We start from the raw sequence: 22254 nt of genomic DNA, 5'->3' as shown, positions 1-22254 counted from the left end.
CTTATAGACGGCGTTCCTTCCATTGTGACGTCGACACCATTTGCCATGGTAACGCCACGGATAGAGGCGGGGCTTCATCCATAATAGGGCGTTTTTTTCTCAGCTTGCCATGCAACACACACAGCACTGATCATCACATGGATAAAAAAGCAGCAGAAATAAAAATACGAATATTGCATTAATAAAATTGAGTGGAAACCCCCCAGTTATTTATTTATCAATTGGAGAGGATTTGTTGCAAAATAAAATTAACACAACATTACAACATAACATTACCCAAAGTGTATGCATTTCGTTTACTTTCTTAGTTGGGCTGTGCTTTGCACATATTTTTTTTTTTTTTTTTTTTTTTTTACAATTTCTGGTTCAGATGTTTGTTTTTTTGACATCTCATGTTCTGTTTGCTAAACCATAAAAATACACTAAAATGTTAAAATGATATGCAGAATTTTTTTTGACATGTTGCAAACTGTGAACTTGAGACTTTTAAACTATATTTGCATGATCTTATCTGAACGAATATGTTAAAAATAGTCACCCTTTAAAGTGTTAAAATAAATCAAATATTCAAATACACTGGTAACATCATTAGCAGAGGGCCTAAAAATGTAACTTCACAGCCATCACTGTAGAGTTAAAAAAAAAACCCAGCACTTTCTCCCTATTCTGTCACACACACAAACACTCCAGATTCATCTGCACCTCACCCAGGCTTAACAGCTGGCTTCACAGACTCTTCCTTTCCCATGCTGCTTTGACAAGGTTGTTCCATGATGATAGCTGGTGGCCAACTTTGTGAACCCTGTGCTTCTAAATCCAGAGCTACAAAAAAAAATCTGATTTAAACAGAGCTGGGGTTGCACTTTATAATACTTTAGTGATATTGAAAATAATGTTATTGATGGACAAGAGCAGAGCATCTGTTTGGTGGTTTAGCGATACAAAAATGGCAAAAGTGCAGCTTTAGATTCAACAGTCTAAGTCTTTGGCCAAATGTCACTTTTTGGCTGCTAATAGCTCAAACCCTGCAAGCTTTATGAGCCATGATGCCCCCTGACCTGTGGAGATGCAAGTATGGAGGCTCTTTGTGTGCAGTTAAGCGCATTGATTATCACATTGCTGTTACGCTAGCAAGTTTAACCGAACTGTAAGCCAGCAGCAGCATCCTCGCGTCCTTTTGCATCTGTTCCAGGAGCTCTTAAACCCTTTCATCCCACGACACAAATGAGAGATTTAGTCTTTCATCCCTGGATCTAAGCCTGCAACCAGAAACATTCAGCCACTTGTTGTTCACAGGGACAGAAACAGAGGTCAGTCGGTCTCACCTGAGCTTCATATTTCACATATTTGGGGGGGAAACCAGTAAAACCCCTATCAGCCCTATCAACAGGCTGTGCTAGGTTATGTTTTTCAAAGAGACCTCTTCAAAAGAAGAAGACCATAGCACACAGGAACAAACCCGCTGCTTTTCTCAGTGCTATTGCATCCTGATAGGTAGACTGTCAATCACTGTCTGGCTCCCAGTGTATTCTAATAGAGCTTATCAGTTCGGCCCGGAGAGCACTCTGTGCCGACTGACAAGATAAATCTGAGACAGATCAGACAGAGACAGGAAGATTTCACTGCTACAATCCTCAGTGAGGACGAGCTTGATTACCCAACAGGCAATTCTATCTTCTCTTGAGGCTATTTAAAAAAAAAAGAAGAAAAAAAAAAGAAGCAAAATCGACAAAAACTTGCATTTGAAAGATCAATGTCGCCTTCACAGATGGACCCACAGCACGAAGCCTTAGTATTTCTGGCGGTGTGTGTGTGTGTGTGTCTCTCCACTCATGTCCATGAATCTCTCCCTTTTATGCACTGTACTATATTTTTGTTTTGGTGCTTTCACATTCTTGCATGTGACTTCTATGTGGCTAGCGTGTTGCTCTATAAATAGACAAGATTTTATTTAGATGTTGGGGAGAAAGAGAGAGAGAGAGAGAGAGAGAGAGAGAGAGAGGGACGAGAAAGAGAGGGCTCTAAATGAAGTTGCCATAGCAACAGGCACATTCATGGGGTGTGCTTGTGTGCAGAGGATGGAGGTACGATAATGTCGGTGTCTTGTCTGCTGCCTTTCTCTGTGCCCAATTCATCACAACTGAATCGCTCTTATCGGCTCTGCAATTCATCAGAAAGCGGGCGATGACAAACAACACACACCATCATTTATGCTCTCAAGTCATAATCATGTGATGAATTGTGTGCAATGAAAATGTGCTCTCCAGAACGCCAACATGTTCTGTTTTCTCCTCTTCCTTTATATGGTATTGATTCCCTTTCTTACCATTAATCAACCTTCTTCCCTTTCTTTACATCCCTTCATCCTTTAGGCTGCACACTCGACGTCTTTCTAACACTCGCTGTAAAACAAATCACTCTTGAAAAGTTAGGAGGTAAACAACCTGACTGGGGTTAGCATTAGCAGTTTTCACTAATGAAAGTGCATCAATTCAAGTAACATTCTGCCTTTAAGTGTTCCCCAAGCGTGTGTGAAGCAGGCCATCTGTGCCCAGGTTGGTCTGATGATACTGTTTACACACACACACACACACACACACACACACAAGTACACACAAGAGGGGTTTGATGGTGAAGGACGCGCTCATAATGACAGAGGCAAACACAAAGTAGATAGCACAAAAGTGGCTTCGGTTAATTTTCACAGAGGGCCTCTTTGCATTAGCGGCCAATGGAGCGATCCATTGCAAACATCATTGTGGCTGACTAGCCCTTGAGATCATGGACACACATACACAAACAAAAACACACACTATGCTCACACTCCTCTACCTTACAAGGTTGAAGATTAAAGGGCTGAGAAAATACAGATTAAAAAAGTTAAAATCCAGAGTAGCAGCAGATAAGACTGACATGATTAGTGAATTCATGAACATGTTCCTAATGTGTGACTCAGTTACTTTCTGACACATCAACTTGATTTAATTTTCTGCTTTTGATCTGCAAAAAGTTCAACAATTGGCGTGATGATGTAAGAGAACTATTGGCTCTTGAAATAAGATGAATTGTTTTGACTGTCGTTCATTGATTGCTGGTCTATTCCACGTCTTAAAAACATCCTGGCTTTTTTAGTTCTATCTCTGCATTCTTTATTCCCGCTTCTGAGTTTGTCACATCAGACCCCAGACGTGAAGTTTAGGAACCGCTCAGGTGTGAAATCTTCACTCACGGGTCACCAGACGAGACTTCCCTGCTACATACCTACTAAACCTTGAGACTACATCTTGCATCAAAGCCTGACATTTGTTTTTTTATTTTTTTTTCCCAAAGAAAAGTGAAAGAAAAGCTTGAAAGCATGGATGTACAAGGGGAAGGAAATATTTTATTGAGAAAGACATATACATCAAGAGATTCTTAATTCATCCATGCTTTTATGTGTGGTTTTTTTTCACGTCTGGCTAACATTTCAGACAAATATGTAACATGGCAGTAAATAACGATGAAACACTGACGGCTCCCTCTGTGATTGTGTTGACTCAGTAGTATGTCTCCTGTTCCACCCAACCTAGAAACCAAAGGAGACACAATCAGGGAATTAGGTTCTAAATCCTCCACGTTTTCTTTCAGTAACTAAGAAATGTAACCTGTGTTTTCTTTGCACTCAGGCTGATATTATATGAGGTGATGAGCTAGCATGAGCGTTCTTAATTTAGAGCCAAACATCTGTGCAGTGTCATGAGGTGATGACATCAACCTCTTTACTTGTGACTGAAAGGATGTAAACTCCCATAAAGTCTGTGTGACTGCATTCACTATTTCTGCTGCGCGCCACTGAGCCCTGAGCTATGTTTTATTTTCTGACTGTCCTTCATAGAACGCTAAAAACCCACTGGACTGGAATCATGGACCCAATTTTGAGTTAGATTGTGAAACTTGTGAATCATCTCTGACGAGATTCTTTACATATCGTTTGTTCCTTCTGTTTATCCACTTGTCTGACGGTAACAAATGATTCTCCATGAATGGGCGCTGGGATGTTCACTGACGTGTGCGCTGGGGCTCAGATGCAGCAGACCCACTAACACACACCGACACACAAGCACAGCTGCATCAATGGCAGCTCTGCTGTGTGCAGGTTGTGCTCAGACCCGTGGCTGGAATGAGGCTTTGACTAACAATTGCGGGGTTGAGGGTTGAAATCCCACTGGGCTCTGCCATCTGCCACAGTTCACTGCTCCGTTGAGGGGTCGCATGGATAACACGCACATCCACACAAACGGACACAGGGGCACATAAGGAGCCCATGCCCATACACACACACACACGATCGCTGCTTTGCTCTCTGTATGGTAGCTGAACTTTTCAGGAGCAGAGAAGCTTCATTTGACAATTAAATCCTCATTTTCAGCTCCTTCAATGTGACTAGATTTTTTTTTTAAATCCCTTAAAGGAAGATTTTGGTTGAGTTGAAGGAAAACCTAATTCATCAGCTACTGGAGGATCTTTTAGTTTGTGTTGATTTTGGCGACCCCTGTGGACAAAGCTGACATCTTAGTTCATCTTAGTTCCTGACAGCTATCCCGAGTCAGGCGTCGTTACAGGCATGTCACAGTGATGATATACAAACAGTCCGTCTCAACAGGGACGGTGTAGTTTTGTAGCTCATACCGAGGGATCAACATTAATGTCAGTCTGTTGCCTAACTAGTTGAGAAGCTCCCCGGAGCTATCAAGGTGATTTCTGAGGTTTTATCCAAACACTTTGTAAAGAGGATCCAGCGAGGGGACTTACCGCCTGGGTTGCGTCTGAGGATATATCTTCTACCTTCATCATACAGGAAGATGAGGAGGGAGTATGGGAAGGCACAGAACCACCAGCACGGCCTGAGGAAGAGAGGGACAGACAGAGTGGTTGAGTAACAGCTGGAATGTAAGAAAAGACGAGAGTGTGCAAAGTGTTTGTGTCTTTTACATCGACCCAGGCGTTTCATGGCTCGACGGTCGGCTGAAGCTAAGAGCTCATTAAGAGCTTCAGGGGGGAACATTTGACTGTTGAGACTCCATTTTTAAGATTAATCCAGAAGCTGGGAGGAGTCCTCTGTGCTGTCGGCAGTGAAACTCCCATGAGGCATTGCTTCAAATGCTTGTAAATGGGGGATTTGGAATGATGCTTATGGATGCGGCTCAGCGTGTGCAGCAGTGAAACTCAAAGCCAAATTTCCCCAAGGAGACTAAAAAGTTTGTCTGCTCGTATCATATCCAAACATGCCGTGATGTGCTGTTTTTAAGTATTTCCTTTAGAGGGCTGCAGTAGGCACATCTTCCTTTCACAAAGAATTTAAATGTTCAAATTGACTCAGTGATCAAATCAATAAAATGCAACACTGAAAGAAAATGATTCACATTTGTTCACTTCCTGCTTGTCTTTGACCTTTTGTTGCTGCAGACGAGCGTTTCATGTCATGTCTGTATCGAAAGTTGGAGAGAGAATGAAACGGAGAAAGAAGAGGAGACAGAAAAAGGGAAAACTCAGACAAACCGAGGAAATTCACACGTCAGCCGAAGAGAAAGGTGAGTGCCTGGGTGAGATAGCAGCAGATTAAAATGTAGTCAGGGAGGAAGGAGGAGAAGAGGCGGAAGACGAGAAACAATAACGAAGAGGGGAAAAAAAAGAAAAGGAGCTTCCTGCAGCGTGTGAAACTTCAGAGCTAACAAGCTTCAGGTGCCTTCGCTGCTCTCAATTATTCTTCGAAGTGTCAAACATCTCATTAGCAGCACATACTTAGTGTCATTCCTCTGAAGTGGTAATGACTTCTGAAACTAGGTTATTTCAACCTTTGTGAACATAACCACGACATAGGAGATGAACATAAATACAAATCATCAGGGAAAATAGTTCAACACTGAGGCAGCCAGAGTGTTAACGAATTCACAGAAAAAAAAAAGGATTTTACAGATGACCACTTTAAAATGGATAATTCAGACTGTGCTCGTCAAATCCCCAGCATCCATGAAAAGTCATATTCAGAGTATCTGCACAAGCAAAAATAACCAGCACGGAAAGAGAAATGCTAGCAGCTTTGTGGTTCAGTGTAATGCCTTCGACTCACTTCAGAGGGTACATTCGGAGGGCCACGTCCATGCCCGGGCAGTATGACAGGAAAGCAGCCAGAGCGGTTTCCTCAAACAGGCCGAAGATGAGGATGCGGTTCCTGTGGGAGAGAAGAGTGACAACACACAGGTGAGAACAAGTTCACGTCTGATTTTCCTTCGCTTAAGATTCTGATCCAGTTTTTGTTTTTTTTTCAACTTTTAAACAAACAAATATGGCCCTCTTTGAGATGTTCTGATTTCCATCATATTCACTCAAACATAAGAAAAGAGCGATACACGTTTGGATGTCACTGTCTATACTTTTGTGCTGGTATGTACGTACTTCATTCCCTGCTGCAGGATGGAGTTCCTCCTGGTCTTACAGATGATGAGATCGGCCCACTGCACGATCACAATACTGGCGAAGAAAGCTGTGTGACAGGTGAACTCTACGATCTTTCTTCTCTCGTATGTCTGGTGAAGAGATATATATTTTTAAGATTAGTACATTCTCCTTTAAAGTCAGGGAAGTAATTGCAGAAATGAACCCATCAGGATAGACAGTGAAGCAGATAAACAGAGCGTTACTGACCCACTGCTGTCCGTAGCTGTCTTCCAGATCGTTGACGTACTTATTGTCCCAGCCCACTCTGATCCCTAGCAGGTCCATGGGGAGGAACCCATTTTCAGCCAGGATCACAAAGTATGTGAAGAACCCAGCTGTGGCCTGCATCATACCTAACAGAGAAGAAGAGCAGTTTCACTTTGATGTGCTTTTTTAAAGATTTATTCACTAAATATAATGAGCCATTCTTACCGATCTGTCCGTAGGCTATACTGATGAGCCTCTCGTTCACCAGTTTGTCTGTTTTGGGGTTTCTGGGCTGTCTCTTCATGATGTCGCTCTCAGCTGCTTCGTAAGCCAGAGAGATAGCAGGGACCTGTTGGACAACAAGGACGGTTACACCAAAGTCAACTTCTTTTCTCGTGAGCAAAAACAGGAACGATTGCACGATGTTCAAAAAAACTCGACGCAAAGAGCTCACCATGTCAGTCCCCAGGTCGATACAGAGGATGGTGACGGTTCCCAGGGGCAACGGGATGTTGGCACAGATGAAGAGGAGGAAAGGTGAGATCTCAGGGATGTTACTGGTCAGAGTGTAGGCGATGGACTTCTTCAAGTTGTCAAAGATCAGACGGCCTATTGAAGAGAGAACACCCAGTTAGAACGATGCGTTTCCTCCTCTGTTGTTTCTAATTCTGCGGGTATCACTCGTACCTTCTTCCACTCCAGTAACGATGGAGGCAAAGTTGTCGTCCAGCAGGATCATGTCAGCGGCCTGTTTGGAGACGTCAGATCCAGCGATACCCATAGCAACACCGATGTCGGCCTTCTTCAGAGCCGGAGAGTCGTTCACGCCGTCACCTGTCACAGCCACAATGGCTCCCTGCAGAGAGAGGGAAGAGATGTTAAGATACCAAGCAGAAACACAACCCCTCCCATCACGGAAAGCTTTTTTTTCTTTTTTAATACCCACCTGTCTCTGGAAACCTTCGACAATGATCAGCTTCTGCTGAGGGGAGGTTCTGGCGAAGACGATTTCCGTGTGGTGTCTCAGCACGTCGTCGAGATCGTCTGGGGTCATGTCTTTCAGCTCACCACCGTGAACAACGCAGGCCTTTGCATCCCTGGAGAAGAAATCACAGCAGCAGAAAGACAACCGTTAGAGCATACTCGCAACATCGTGACACTGGAAAAATAATAATAATAATAATCATCGAGGTAGGAGCAAAAAAAAAAAAAAAAACAGGGAAATTCCCTCCAAAGAAAAATGATATCATTGTCTGCAGAGAGTTTGATTTAAAATAAAGTGCTCTAGAGCAGGTGACATTTCTTGATCAGGATGTTTCGGCCCTGGAGTTCAGCATCTTGTACACTATGTTTGGGCACCGGTACCCTTTTAAAAGGCTGAGTGGGCTGTTAAAAAACTGGAGCGCTCGCAGACAGCCTAAGATTTATTTGTCTGCAGTGACATCTTGGTAAAAGCCTTTTCTAAGAAGCTTAAATAAATCTTTCAACATTGTATTTTTTATAGTTCCACAAGTGTTATAAACCTGCTCAATGATTGGATTCAATACACAGCTAATTAGACTAACCTTGGGTTGACCTCTGAAACTGGTATATTAAGGCGGGCAGCGATGTCCTCAACAGTCTCGTTGCCTTCAGAGATGATGCCCACACCTTTGGCAATAGCCTTCGCAGTGATGGGATGGTCTCCTGTCACCATGATAACCTGAGGAAATGAAGATATGGAAGTTGTAGGATGGGGAGTGCTTGCTTTGTGGATACATTTTGGATTTTGTGAAGAAGAACGATGAACACATGAGGACGTTCTAGCAAATCACGCTCGTTGCAGCTTTTTGAGGATGTAAACATCTTTGATGGATTTTTTTTCCACACACTGGTTATCTGTAAACGCTGCTATTCCATACCTTGATTCCAGCACTCCTGCATTTGCCGACAGCGTCGGGCACAGCAGCACGAGGAGGGTCAATCATGGACATGAGGCCGATGAAGCAGAGGTTCTCAGTGGGGAAGTTCACCTCGTCAGTGTCGAAAGCAAAGCCCTCTGGGAACTGGTCATCAGGCAGATTGAAGTGGCAGAAACCTGCATGGAAGAAAATGTTTGTCAGAAGGTTACAGAGCCCATTTTGTCCACCATCTAATCAAAGAGTATTGATGGAGCTGTATTGTACCCAGCACTCTCTCTCCCAGTCCTCCCAGCTCAACATAGGCATTCTGGAAAGCGTCCTTCATCTCGTCGTCCAGGGGCTGCTCTTTGCCCTGCAGCATGATGGTGGAGCAGCGGTCCAAAATCCTCTCTGGGGCTCCTTTCATGACCAGCAGGTGCTTGGTCTCTCCGGGAGTCGAGTTCTTGTGGACGGAGAGCTTTGGGACAAGTGATTGTAAAGCTTTACTTCTTGCTCTTTGCTCAAATCAGCAGTTCTAAGAAACTGGTTCTAATTGTTGGAAGCTGCTCAATGAAGATATGTATATACCCCGCCACAAGAGGGCACAAATCCCATCTCCCCCAAATACATCCACAACTCTGTTCTCATAACATCAGGTTTTTTTCAGATTGAGTACCTGGTATTTGTTGGTGGAGTTGAAGGGAATCTCAGAGATCTTTGGGTATTTGTCTCTCATACCACCGACAGATCCGCAGCACAGCTCGATACACTTCAGCAAGGCGGCTTCTGAGGCGTCTCCAGCAACATCTCTCTGTGGATTTAATGGATCCAAATACTTCTTTTACTATTTATTCTACGACATGAATACTGATTTAACAGAGGAGCAAGCATGTTTTTACAGTTTGAATGAAGTCACACAGTAACATCTCTTCAAGACACTGAGAATACAAAATTACATTTAACGCTTTTTTTTCTTTTTTTGGCCTGGCATTGCTCATGAGCTGAGTTTTTAAGGTTGGGAGGTTATAGAGTTGACTTCTCCTCGGCACTGACAGTCAGTACAGTTTTAAATTTCTCTGTATTATAATAATATCATGTCAGATTTCAAATTATTTTTCACAGATGACACCTGTGAGGGCATTCTTGCGCTTTGGATGATGAGCTCTGAAAACACTGGACTATATTGGGTTTGTATAAAAAGTGGGAACATGTTTATCAAAAAGCATTTCTTCTCCTTGATATGAGTCTGCTCACACTGTGCAATTGCAGAAATAAATGAAGCTGCTGTTCCTGAATGAGAAATAAATCACTCGGTCTGGCTACTTCTGTCGCAGCAGCCTTTCATTATGTTGAGTGCTGTTTATAAAGATCTGTAGTGTAGTCTGGCTGCTTCGCTATAATGCTGGGCTCACGACGTCATATTGCCAAGTCACCTCCCACACGGCATCTCAGATTCATCTGTGCATAGTTTGAAATGAAACGACATGTTTTCAGGGAGAGGAGTACTCCATGAGCTCTCTGCTAGCTAAGATGCTAGTGGTGCTCAGAGATGGTGTTACACCAAAGGTTTATGTTATGGATATCCCCTCCCGCTGGTGAATTATTTAGACTCTTTTGTGATGATCAGAATGGGTGAAGTGGAGCCAAACATTCAGTAATTAGAGTCAGAAGCGTGAGATTTGTTTTTCACCTTCAGGATGGGAACATTTCCTTGTTCAGCCAGGAAGACAGCGCGGTTACAGAGTCCGGCAACTCTGGAGAGGGAGGCCCAGGTGGCCGAGCTCCTGTCGAAGCTCGCACCGCTCTGGTTCTCGGTGGTGTCGGCCTCGTGGATCTGGTTGTCGAACCACATGTGGGCCACGGTCATCCTGTTCTGGGTCAGGGTGCCGGTCTTGTCGGAGCAGATGGTGGAGGTGGAGCCCAGGGTCTCCACGGCTTCCAAGTTCTTCACCAGGCAGTTCTTCTTGGCCATGCGCTTTGCGGTCAGTGTCAGACACACCTAGAGACAGATATCAAGCATCATAAATGTATTCTTTCATGAAATCCATTCAAAAGAACAGGAAGCTGTGCTTTGAAACAGGACTTACGGTGACAGTAGCCAGGAGACCTTCAGGCACGTTGGCGACGATGATACCGATGAGGAAGATGACGGCTTCCAGCCAACCATACCCGAGGATGAGAGAGAGGATGAAGAAGGAAACACCCAGGAAGACGGCCACACCAGTGATGATGTGGATGAAATGCTCGATCTCCTTGGCAATGGGAGTTTTGCCGCCCTCCAGACTGGAAGCCAGAGTGGCGATACGACCCATGACGGTGCGATCTCCAGTGTTGATAACAATTCCTTTGGCAGTACCTGCAGAGAGCACCACAATTATCTCAATACATTTAAAACTGCAAACCAACGGATTTTAACTGTGTGATTTTCAGGCTGTTCATTCTCTACCTTCAACACAGTTGGTGGAGAAGAACACGATGTTCCTGGTCTCCAGAGGATTGTCGTTGGAGAAGTCAGGAGTACGAGTCTGGGGCTCAGATTCTCCAGTGAGAGAGGAGTTGTCCACCTGATGAAGGAAAAGTAAAGAAAGAGAATTACGCTACGGTACGTCAACATCAAACAGCAAACATGTAAGGTCTTCAGCTTTAAATCACTGCTCTCTTTATGTGTTTCTAATATGAAGCTGAAACAACGAACCTTGCAGCCGTGAGCAGATATGATTCTCAGATCAGCAGGGATCCTGTCTCCACCTTTCACCTCCACCAGGTCTCCCACCACCACCTCCTCGGCGTTGATGCTCTTCTTCTCACCGTCACGGATAACCAGGGCTTGCTGTGAAACAAAGGGGGAAAACTGTTTTAGGGGCCGATTCGGATTCTGCTTTACGATCCCTTTCTGGACGTAAATGTATTTGGAAAAAAGTCAAATGTCTTATTTGCACATTTCTACACTGCACTACTTAAATGCTGCCCCTTGAACCCTCCACCAATTAGGTGGATAATTAAATTTATAGATTATGGTATGAAAACTGTTTCATTGCGAATGTATGTTTTTTTTTGTTTATGTTATAAAAACCAAAATACCAATAAAAATATTGGAAAAAAAACAACAACATTGTGGAACCATTGGAAATGTGATGATGCTTAAAAGTAAAAAAAATAAGTTCTTTAACGGCAGGGCCATCAGAGTTGAACTGAAAACCGTAAAACAGATGACAGGACACATGTACCTGTGGGACCAGGTTCTTGAAGGAGTCCATGATCTTGGAGCTCTTGGCCTCTTGGTAGTACGAGAAGCAACCAGTGATGATGACGACAGCAGAAAGCACAACACCCAGGTACAGCTACAGTGAAAGAGAAAATAGGCTCTCTTAGAAATTTGAATTTTTGCAGTCTTAATTCTTCATTTGGATCTTAACAGACAAAGCTGTCCTTACATTATCATTGGCTGGTTCATCTTCTGAGGCAGCCTGGATACCGTAAGCGAGGAAGCAGAGGATGGCACCGATCCACAGCAGCATGGAGAAACCACCGAACAGCTAGAAGCCACAGAAAGTTTCAGGAAAGTTCTGGTTTTACAGGTCCCAACAAACACATTTGCATTCTAACATTTGAATATGCAAACTACTCATGTGCTTTGCATGGATATGGTTGTACTTGGAGTTGGGATTTATTTATTTTTTGCCCTGAAGTGACTTTCACCTGTCTACAGAACTTGACCCATTCAGGCGTGGTGGGAGGAGGTGTAAGGGCGTTTGGGCCATCCCGGGCCAGGATCTCTTTTGCTCTGGAGTTGGAAAGACCCTGAATAGAGAGAGAAAACAAAGAAAGGGTTGGTTAACTGAAAGCCCATTATTATCTTGGATGATATGTGTTTGTGGTAAGGATTGTGTAAACTAAGGGAGACCACACTGGAAAACCTGTGAGGCCAGTTTTTTTATGCTCTGCTACTCGACAGTATTTTCTTTGTGCTCTGTTTGTGGAGGGAAACATGAACAACAAGTCAGTAGCACAGTTTCCCTCCTGAACTGTTTTATTTGGTAAACAGATGCACTGCTATTAACTTTGGAGGCGGTGGATTAGAGTTAGGTTGAACAAAAACAAAAGAAACCACAGTCAAAGGATCTCAGTAATCTGCGAATGATTGTTTTTTTCACTACTTAAATTTTTGCATGATAAGATTTGTAGCTTGTCAAGAGTGGTATCAGTTTTAAAGGAGGAGAGAAGACGCTAACAGGTATTATCAAAGACAGAGTGTACTTCAACACAGCCAAGGTCACCTTTTCTTGCAGAAGTAAGGGTAAAGTGTGACTGAAGGTACCAGGGTTTTTTTCCCTTGTTGGTAGGGTCAATAAGACCGGTGTTCCTTCTTGAATGAAGTCTTTGTTTTGGGCCAAACTTAGACAGATCAGATTTCAGCAGATAATCAGCATCAGTGAAGCATTTAGCCGGTGTATGGTTGTGTAATTGGATTCTGTGTGTATGTGTGTGTGTGTGTCCACGGCTTAATGAAGACCACGGTCCAAATATGAAGAGAACATTTTGTAAGAATCGGGTTTTCCCCCGTTTGTGTCTGAAGTGACATTTAAACAAATCACAACATTTTCTCTCCTTCCTCTTGGGCTGTTCATCAATGCAGGTGTTTGCTGCATTATGTCTCAGCTTTTCTGCCATCACACCAATACAGTGTTCAAGGGCATTGAGAGGAATACAAGTGTACTAAATTGTTCCTCTGTGAATATTTTTAATGGAACTAATTTCCTCAAAAGTAGTATATAATTAATAAATGAACCAACATCAAGGGTATAACCTGTGAAGTTTGGTCCAAAATGAAATTTTCTCTTCTTCAGTTGCAAAAATCTTAATAATAATGAAGACAAACCTCAAAAATATAACTTATAAATATATATATTTATATGTTTTTTTAATGGAACCAAGTGCTTCACAATCGTCTGTATCTACACAGCTTTCATTGACTCTTACAGAAAAAGGAAGTAGGTGAATATGGACTTTTGACCTGACTCTGCATGCCAAGAGTCCTAGCTTATCCGCTTTACTGTAAATGGAGAGCTACTATCACTTTAATAACAAACAAACACAAACTGAAGGCTCACCCGGGATAGGTCGGTTCCATATTTTCTGTGAAGTTCATCCAAGGTCAACTTGTGATCGTCCTATGGAGAGAGAAAGAAAATGCTTCAAAAAGACACAATCGCTGACATTTGAGACTGCAGACACGATCTCCTTTGAGGATTAAAAATGTGATATATGAGAGTAAAACTTGACGCTGCAGATGACAAGCAAAGCCAACACAAGGGCTAAGCCACAACGTTGATGAGAATCCTGTGGTCAAACAGTCCATCCACGACCAATCAATGTCCCCCAGCTGATACTCTGATGTTGTCTCCAGAGAGGGTTGCTCACGAGCTTCACATTTCCCCCCATTAGTGACAGCCACACTTTCTGAACTCACATTACAATCAAAGTCAAATCAACAGATTTTATCAGCTAGACATTGGCTTTCATTCGAAAATACATTTTGCTTCGGGGTTAAAGATCGAAGGGGAAAACACCATGCAGTTTATTTGCAAATGAAAAACAAGAAAAGCTGGCACATTCATGTGCCTACTCTTTGTTGTTTGAATAACGCCTACAGCAAGTGAATGAATAGAGATTGTAATTTGGATGATCTGTAATAATATCTTGACTCCCACTTATTATTTTTTAACAGCTACAGTGTTGTAATCTTTGTGAAAAATGCAGAAAAATGTAACATCCTCAGTAGAGCTTCCAACAGTGGTTTCTGTGTTGGTTTCCCAACATCACGTAAGTGAGAAATTCTTCTCGTGGTTTTAACAGTGCTGAATTTTCCAGTTCTGCAACACATTTACAGTTCTTTCTCCGCAGTAATTGCTTTCCCAATAAACCTGAGCGGCTTGCTGCACCCTGACAAAAACAATGAGTCAACCATTATAAAACATGGAAGGTATGCCTTCTTGAATTCATTATTAATACATGGAGAGTTGTTTTTCTCAGGCTGACTTTTTGAATAACATGAGACTTGAAACATGGAGAGTATGGTTACAATAGGTATAGTGTTCTGCCGGCCTTCCACCATGTTACATTTTTTGTTAAAAAAACAAAGTACCTAATGCCAAACGCACCATGGATAATATTTAACACATGCTATAAACAGCTGTTGCTTTATGGTTTGGGTCATATGAAGTCTTTGCATTTCCTTTTAAGCCAGATGAGAAAAACTGTTTTGGCTCAAAATTCAATTTTTTTTAATCATATCTGGTTGTCCAAACACAAACGTCTTGGCTGGTAAATGAAATCAAACTTTGCATGATGCTATTTTTGGCATTCTCTCCTGGACTTTGTTCATTTAATCGAATCACTCGCTGCTTTATGCTCCCATGGAAACAGTTTCCATTGTCTTGAGCTGGACTTTGACACCTCAGTTAATAATGTGATGGTGCAAGTATGATGGCGTAATAATCATTAACATGTCAGCTTAATGGGCTCCATAGAGAATCACTTACACTACTGTTTTACTACAGTCCAATTATCTACTATTATTTAACCATGAGTCAAATCTGAAACCTGATGAAAAAATGAAGCATTTCTGAAGACACTTTAAAGAGAGCGCCTACTCTTTATTGCTGTGATATGATATGCTTCACCAAGGAGATTAAGGCAGACTGGCGATATGGTTGCTATGGCATTGATATGTCCTTTGGCAACGAAAGGACTTTGAGATCTAGTTAAGAAGTAAAAAGGACAATAACCCTTAATATGTCACCAAGGTTGGGATTTTATGACCTAATAAGTACCCTGTGACCTCCTGGGTGACATTGGACAGCAACTCTTGTTTCATTTATTAAGATTTAGGTTCCAATTAAACCTAGAAATAAAAATGCAGACTTTTATAGAATTGCAATTACGATTGTAGTTGTCCAAAAGTATATTTTAAAATACATCTCCAACAGGCACAGAGCGCAATTCTGCAAGTTCACCAGACGACCTTGTCAGAGTCAAGGTGGTTTACATCTGTCAAAGTGCAAAATTAACTTAAATCCTAATCATTACAACAATATAAACATATCTTCACTGTGACATTTTAAGATGTCATGTTCACTTTTATCTACTCATTGGTTTGACGTGAACAGACCTGCATCTATCTACTGACCTTGAGAAGGACATTTTCTACGACACTCATTCAGCAAGTAATTTTTGAGTCTAGATCACAGACAAACGCGGACATAAAAAAGTTTTAAGAAGACGTATTTACAGCTGGCCCTTAAATGTCACCATTGTGCTTGTGTATGCACATGTCCTCTGAAATCCTTCCCTTTTCTGTGACTTGAGGAGAACTTAATGCAAGTGTACCTCACTGACCTTGGGGAAATGACCCCAACGAACTAGATTCAGAAAAAGCTGACACCGATGGAAACTAGGGTGAGTGTTCAACACAGGAAATTTCAGAAACCTTCAACGCAACCACATTACCATTCTGCAAATGTACATGCTTCCACAATAGCCCTGTGCAGTGGTAAAAGTTTATCTGGCAACATTTTTCAGTCACTAACTAAACATGATGTGTGATCTTTGAAAGAGCTGCTTTAAATGATCAGACAATAAAGAGCATAATAACGACTACAGAGCCTCTAACCCAACACTCAGTGCTAAAAACAAATCTACATAAACAGGAATTAGAAGTTAAGTATAACTGTGAACTCCTTAAAATCATGTGACGGTAGGTAGTAATCTCTATGACATACGAGGTAGACAGCTACATCTCATGTGACTGGCCATTAGGTCAAAGCCGAGGTTGTCTCAACTTTGACTGTATCATTGCTGTGACCAATGGTAGGCACTTACAGTGACCATGAGAGTTAACATGGCCTTAATAAAGCTGTCATCAAGTATTAGTCAGAATGTGTGCTGGATGAAAGCGTCATAGAGTTTAAGAAGGTCATTTTATTTCATGCCTGCTCCTTTCAGTTTGAATCAAAGTTATTTTGCAGGTTACAAGCACTGTTACAAGCATTCTGAAATTTCTCCTGCCATGTTGTCAACATTAGGTCAGACTGGTTTTACATTTGTTTGTGTACTTACCAGGTCAACTTCTTTCTTCAGCTCATCCATATCCTTCTTCTCTTTGGCTTTCTTGTTTGCTTTCTTGTCCCCTCCATCCGACGTTGCCGCCAGTTTGTATTCATCTTTCCCTCTCTGGATTGAAGAAAGTGAAACAAAATGAGCTTGTAGAAAACACTGAGCACATGTGGGTAGTCGGTGTTGAAGCTTCCTCCTTTGTCGCACGAGTGTGAGCGGCAAGAAGTGTCAACGCTGCTGTTCAAACATGCTGTAAAAACTGCTGCTTATCATTGTTGGAGGGAATGTGGATAACTCATAAAAACACCGGATTAGAAAAGTTTTTAAAACTCTGACAACCTTACACTTGCGGAGAATATTTCAAAAACTAAGGTTCAAAGTACTTCAGGCGATCCACCACTGTCAGGCTTAACCAATAACTGACAGAAACTTGGTCTGAGCTCAAAACTGAAAAAAAAAAAAAAAAAAACATAACTGGTCTAATCCTAACCTAAACCTAAAGACTCTTAGAAAGTAGGCCAACGCATGTGACAAAGTTCCAATACTTACTCCCAGCCCCATGGTTGCAGTGCAAGTCTGAGAACAGTCAATCCAATTGTCTTTTTAAATTGCAGCTTTCCTACTCCGCCTCTCTCTCTCTCTCTCTCTCACTTACTCACTCTCTTTCACTCTCTCTCTCTCTCTCTCTCTCTCTCTCACAGCCCTGTTGCGTCTGTCCTGTGTCTTCCGCACTCCCCTGAGCAGAGAAGATAGGTTGCTTCACTTTAACATACCTTTATACCCTACAGCAGCTCACCTGCTCCAAGAGGAGGAGCCTCGGGGGGTAGGGGGTATGTGTGGAAGGAGTGGGGGGGAAACTGGACAGGTGAGTAAAAGTAGTGTTGGGAACGGGAACAGGACTGGGTTGCAGAGGGGGAGGGAGAGGTTGGTGGAGGAGGTGTGTGGGAGAAAGGGGAGGGGTAATGCTTGCTCAACTTCCTCGTTTTGTTCTCACTGCTTCCCCTCTCCTTCATTCACTCTCAAACTCGTTTAATCTCTTTCCTTTTACATTCCTCTGAGCTTAAATTCAATCTTTACGAGCAACAGTTATGTGGTTTGAGCAAACAAAGCGAACACTCTTGAGCTCCAGAGAAACCCCTCAGTCTGTCTATCTGCATGTGTTTACAGTACAAACAGGGATGAACCAGGTAAAAAAAGAAAAGTGGGATCGCGAATGAGACAAAAAAAAAGGCAGAGCTAGGAAGGTGAAGGTCCAGTTCTGCAGGTGACCGATAGCCAAAAGCTTACAAGTCATTTAAATAACAACTGTTGGAAGAGAAAAAGGTGAGAAGACGATTCAAGCTGGAAGACTTTTCCCAAGTGTGGGCTCGGGAAAGGACATTGGACTAACTGGTTGCTCACGGTAAAGATAATGAATGGTATGCAAAGGGAGGACTCAGATGGGTCTGCTTGAGGTCAATGTGCCCTGTTCAAAAATGTGTCTGAAGTCCTTCCACTGAGGGCAAACTCAAAATATCCGGACTTGATGTCCTTCACAATGCAAAATCATTGTTTTTAACATAGAATTACTTACTGTAACGCTTTGGTCCTAAAAGACCCTTTACAGACTGCCTTATAAGGACAAAGGGATTAATATATGTTAATCATCTTGAGAAAAAGAAGAAAAAAAAAAAATCCCATTTAACACCCAATTTGAGCCGAGAGTTAGGTGAGATTTAGGTTCCCGTACAAACTTGGGCAAAGATCAGCTGCCACTAAACCAGGAAATGAATACAAATACATACTTAATCTGGTTCAGCTGATAAACAAACAGGACCGAAAGATTGATGCTACAGTGTTCCTGGTGTTAGCAGGAATCTAATTCTAGGCCATGCAGTTTAAATTAGAGGATTTTTAATGAACAATTAAACCGTCAAATGCCCCTAAAATATATCCTGTCCTTGTACAGTCATCAAGCCAGTACACAAAATGAACACAAACAGTTCTGATGTCTATGTATGCAGAGGACACACTGCATACATAGTTGTTGAGTCTCAGTTCTGTCACAATGTCATGACAGATCTATGGCTGCCACCTTTGCAGCACCAAAGGACAAACATGAGCCTGAAGTCACTACGAAACCGAGGAGTGCTCTTCCTGTTCATTGTTACTCCTGAGAAGAGGGAGGGGTTGTCCTTGTAAGAATGGGTGTTATTTGACATGTTTGTAGTAAACCTCCAACTGTTTACGGTCACTGAGGTATGCAGGGAGTAAAGGGTAAAAAGCAGGGGAGGAGGGAAAGAAGGAATTCAAAGACTTAGAGAAAGTCTAAATGAAAGAGAGATAGCTATATGGCACAAAAGGGAAAAGACACAAACTTGAGTTTGGTGGCAGCGATCATACAATTCCTCTGACATGGAGTGTGTTGAATGCAATCTGATCCAATTCTATTCAAGAGGTTAAAGTAAACCAAAAGAAAGGGCTGTGATGTAAGAAATCTGGGCATAGTGATGGACTCAGACCCAAATTTTAAAAGCCACATCAAGACAAATGCATAATCAGCTTATGATCACCTTAAGAACATATGAAGAATTAAGGACTTAAGTCCCAGCTGGACCTGGAAAAAGTCATCCGTGCTTTTCTCTTCAGTCATCTTTACAGGTCTGTCTAAAACGTCAGACAACTGCAGCTGATCCAAAACGCTGCTGCTAGAGTCCTCACCAAAACCAAGAACGTGAATCACATCAGTCCAGTTCTGAGGTCTTTACACTGGCTGCCAGTCCGAGAATAGATTTTAAAATCCTACTGCTGGTTTATAAAGCGCTTAATGGTTTACTGCCAGAATACGAGTGACCTCCTGATTAACTACGAACCTTCCAGACCGCTCAGGTGGTCTGGTACAGGTCTGCTGTCTGTCCCCAGAGTCAGAACCAAACATGGAGAAGCAGCGTTCAGTTTCTATGCTCTGTATATCGGGAACTAGAACTAGTCCCACAAAACTGCAGGTCTGCTGCAACTCACAGCTCTTTTAAATCCAGGTTAAAGAGTCACCTGTTTACAGCGGCCTGTATCTAAACCATTTTAATAAAGATTTTAATCCTTCACTCTGCACTGTAACTTTTAATTCTTATATCTTAAATTTGAATAATTTCAGTGTTTTTTAAATTTTCTATTTTAATGTTTCTTTCCTCTGTCATGATGATGTTGATGTCTTGTGTGAAGCGCTTTGAATTGCCTAGTTGTTGAAATGTGCGACATAAATAAACTTGCCTTGCCCAAGAAAGGGAGAAGGTTTAGAAAACCCTTTAGCGGAGAGTGTATCCTAAAATCAAATCAAACCCATTCTCTTAGTTTCCCGCCGTGCTGCACATCAACTCAGATAATGGCTCTTGCTTTCCACAATAGCAGAAGCCACGGGAAAGTGCTTAGTGGTGGAGTTATTCATGATAATCAGCTCAAGTTCATTGAGATGCTAACTAACAACACGTACTTCCCAGCACAATCGTCAACTGCTGTGGATGTCTCTTCACATATTAGAAGTACCTGTCCTTTCTTCTGTCAAAATGACTTACAACCACACCTTCTATTCAAACACACACTGCGGGAATCTCTGTTTACACCTTTCCTTTGCAGGATTTGTACTTGAGAATGTTTCTTTGGGAAATGTATCGCCCACGCTGCAGTGATGTCAGTCCTGCATCAATAAAAACCAAAACAGCTAACCATGATTGAGCCTAAGTGGCTGCCTCAGAGTTTGAATGTCATTTGTGAGGCTTTTCAGCTCCATAATTGATGCAGTATAGGTTTCTGTTTAACCCCAAACAATGATCCACCATACATAAACACCATCAGAGCTGAAGAAGTAAAATATGCCCTTTAGGAATCTCATGGTTGTAGCAAATACCTGGAGTTATAAGTGGAAACATGTAAGAAGAAAGTGATGTAGGTATGAATTTGTTGTTGGTTTGCAGGGGGCGTTTGGATTAGAAAAAGTTGTTCATGCTTTATGAACTCTACAGTTAATGTTTTCTGTACACTGCAAGCCAAGAAACCAACACTTCAAAAGGAAATGGTTTTACATTTCAATGCCTTGTTCTTATTATAACTTTTTCATGCTATAGGGATCCAGACTTCATATGTACATTCTTTTTTTTCCACTGGTTAGTCCAAAAGCTTCGAAAAGAGAGCGCTGTAAATGTTTCACTCTACTACCGGTTACTCTTGAAGCACTCAAACTATCCTGAACTTTGTACTTTGTGTGACGTTGAGGCATTGTACAACATTTTATGATCAAACCAAAACACACTCACTTTAAAAGCTGCCACTGTTTGATAGAAGTCCAACACTGATTGACACTTGAAGAGGAGACAGCCAGACACAGCGAGAGACAGTCAACAGATAAATGATGATTGCAGCTCCACTGACTGAGATTTTTTTACACTCTGATACTGACAAGCTGTCTGAAGTTTATTTGGCAAAGATATAAATGTGTGCTTACTAAGCAGCTGGCCTTTTGCTGAAATACTGCCATAGTGACAGTCAATTACCACTATTCACTAACACGTCAATAAATGTTTTGCATTGGGCATAAAAATGAATGGAGCTTGGTTTCTTGCCAGAGGGACTCAAAACTGGCCTTGGATAAAAGCCAGGGTTATAAGCATTAGCTATAACGTCAGTATACTAAGACACTGCAAGTCTTTAAAAGAGTCTTGACTTTTACAGTGACCAAGGTGTCTTTTTTCTTTCGTCTTTCTCCCATGTGCACTGGGAGCTAACAGTCAAGAATGTGTGAACTTGAAAAAAAAGGCAATGCAGTGAGTTCTTACACTCTGAAATGGTAAGTAGAACCAGATCAGACTTCAAGGACCTATAATGAGCTTCAACCTCCAGCTTATTTCAGAGATTTGAAGGACAATCCAATATGATTTTCACAGTTCGATACTGAACATCCCATTATCTGCTGGTGGCGTGTCAAACCGGAGAGTACAGAACTAAATCGTGGTCACGTAGCATTCTTTCTCTAAGAATAATGCTTGAAAATGCTCACAGAGTGTTAAAGTGCCTCCCTGTTAGTGCCAATGCTGTTCCAAAATTTTAAGTCTTGGCTGGTGACACCTCCAATCCCATGAGAGAATCCTTATGACGCACATTGTTGATCTTGCCAACACAATGCTGTCAGTGCCAATGTCGAATCCAAAGCTTCCTGAATAAAAGCCTGTCTGTGTATAAAACGCACAAACAAACCAATAATAGTCATCTTAAACGCAAACATGGACTCTCGAGTGCATTGTTTTCAACTCTGACTCTTACAAAAACTAGGGAGAAAGATTTCCAAAAAGAACTTTCACACATCTTCTTGAAATTCTGAATCAAGGTGTTTGTGTCAGGCTGAGGCCTCACTCAGGAAAATAAGTGAAACATGTCTGTTTACTTAATTCAGCTTTGGTGGAATCACATTTCAACATGATTCAAATTGTTACTTTGTTGGGGAACATAGAGATTTCTTTGTTGTGGATGGTTTTCACCCAAACAGGTAAATGTCAGGGCTCCTGTGAACATGCTTAAGCCTTAAAAACACATTTTATTTGATGAA

The 22254-nt window shown here is 42.0% G+C and overlaps 1 protein-coding gene across 3 annotated transcripts in view; it reads right to left on the bottom strand.

Annotated features, from left to right (window-relative positions):
* Nucleotides 1-3362: 3362 nt before the first annotated feature.
* The window catches only part of LOC306818407 (sodium/potassium-transporting ATPase subunit alpha-1), a 39653-nt gene continuing 20761 nt past the window's right edge, over nucleotides 3363-22254 (bottom strand). Inside the window, exons 1-23 of one of the 3 annotated variants that reach the window (XM_079335972.1) lie at nucleotides 17229-17426; nucleotides 16683-16796; nucleotides 13676-13735; nucleotides 12264-12365; nucleotides 11999-12100; nucleotides 11792-11905; nucleotides 11260-11394; nucleotides 11011-11128; nucleotides 10652-10920; nucleotides 10255-10563; nucleotides 9241-9375; nucleotides 8850-9042; nucleotides 8586-8761; nucleotides 8250-8386; nucleotides 7631-7781; nucleotides 7372-7540; nucleotides 7139-7293; nucleotides 6910-7033; nucleotides 6685-6830; nucleotides 6436-6566; nucleotides 6110-6211; nucleotides 4792-4883; nucleotides 3363-3565 (exon numbers count right to left, since the gene is read on the bottom strand). In XM_079335972.1, coding sequence (XP_079192098.1) covers nucleotides 3537-3565; nucleotides 4792-4883; nucleotides 6110-6211; nucleotides 6436-6566; nucleotides 6685-6830; nucleotides 6910-7033; nucleotides 7139-7293; nucleotides 7372-7540; nucleotides 7631-7781; nucleotides 8250-8386; nucleotides 8586-8761; nucleotides 8850-9042; nucleotides 9241-9375; nucleotides 10255-10563; nucleotides 10652-10920; nucleotides 11011-11128; nucleotides 11260-11394; nucleotides 11792-11905; nucleotides 11999-12100; nucleotides 12264-12365; nucleotides 13676-13735; nucleotides 16683-16796; nucleotides 17229-17240 — 3075 coding nt within the window. In that variant the 5' untranslated portion in view covers nucleotides 17241-17426 and the 3' untranslated portion in view covers nucleotides 3363-3536. Of the gene's footprint in view, nucleotides 3566-4791; nucleotides 4884-6109; nucleotides 6212-6435; nucleotides 6567-6684; nucleotides 6831-6909; nucleotides 7294-7371; nucleotides 7541-7630; nucleotides 7782-8249; nucleotides 8387-8585; nucleotides 8762-8849; nucleotides 9043-9240; nucleotides 9376-10254; nucleotides 10564-10651; nucleotides 10921-11010; nucleotides 11129-11259; nucleotides 11395-11791; nucleotides 11906-11998; nucleotides 12101-12263; nucleotides 12366-13675; nucleotides 13736-16682; nucleotides 16797-17228; nucleotides 17429-22254 lie in introns of those variants that run through there. The other 2 variants (XM_079335973.1, XM_079335971.1) reach the window with 2 other exon arrangements.

The sequence above is a fragment of the Symphodus melops genome (assembly GCF_947650265.1).
Source record: "Symphodus melops genome assembly, chromosome: 23".
Classification (NCBI taxonomy): Eukaryota; Metazoa; Chordata; class Actinopteri; order Labriformes; family Labridae; genus Symphodus; species Symphodus melops.
Note: the sequence above shows the minus strand (reverse complement) of the source record. Positions and strands in the feature narration are given on the sequence as shown.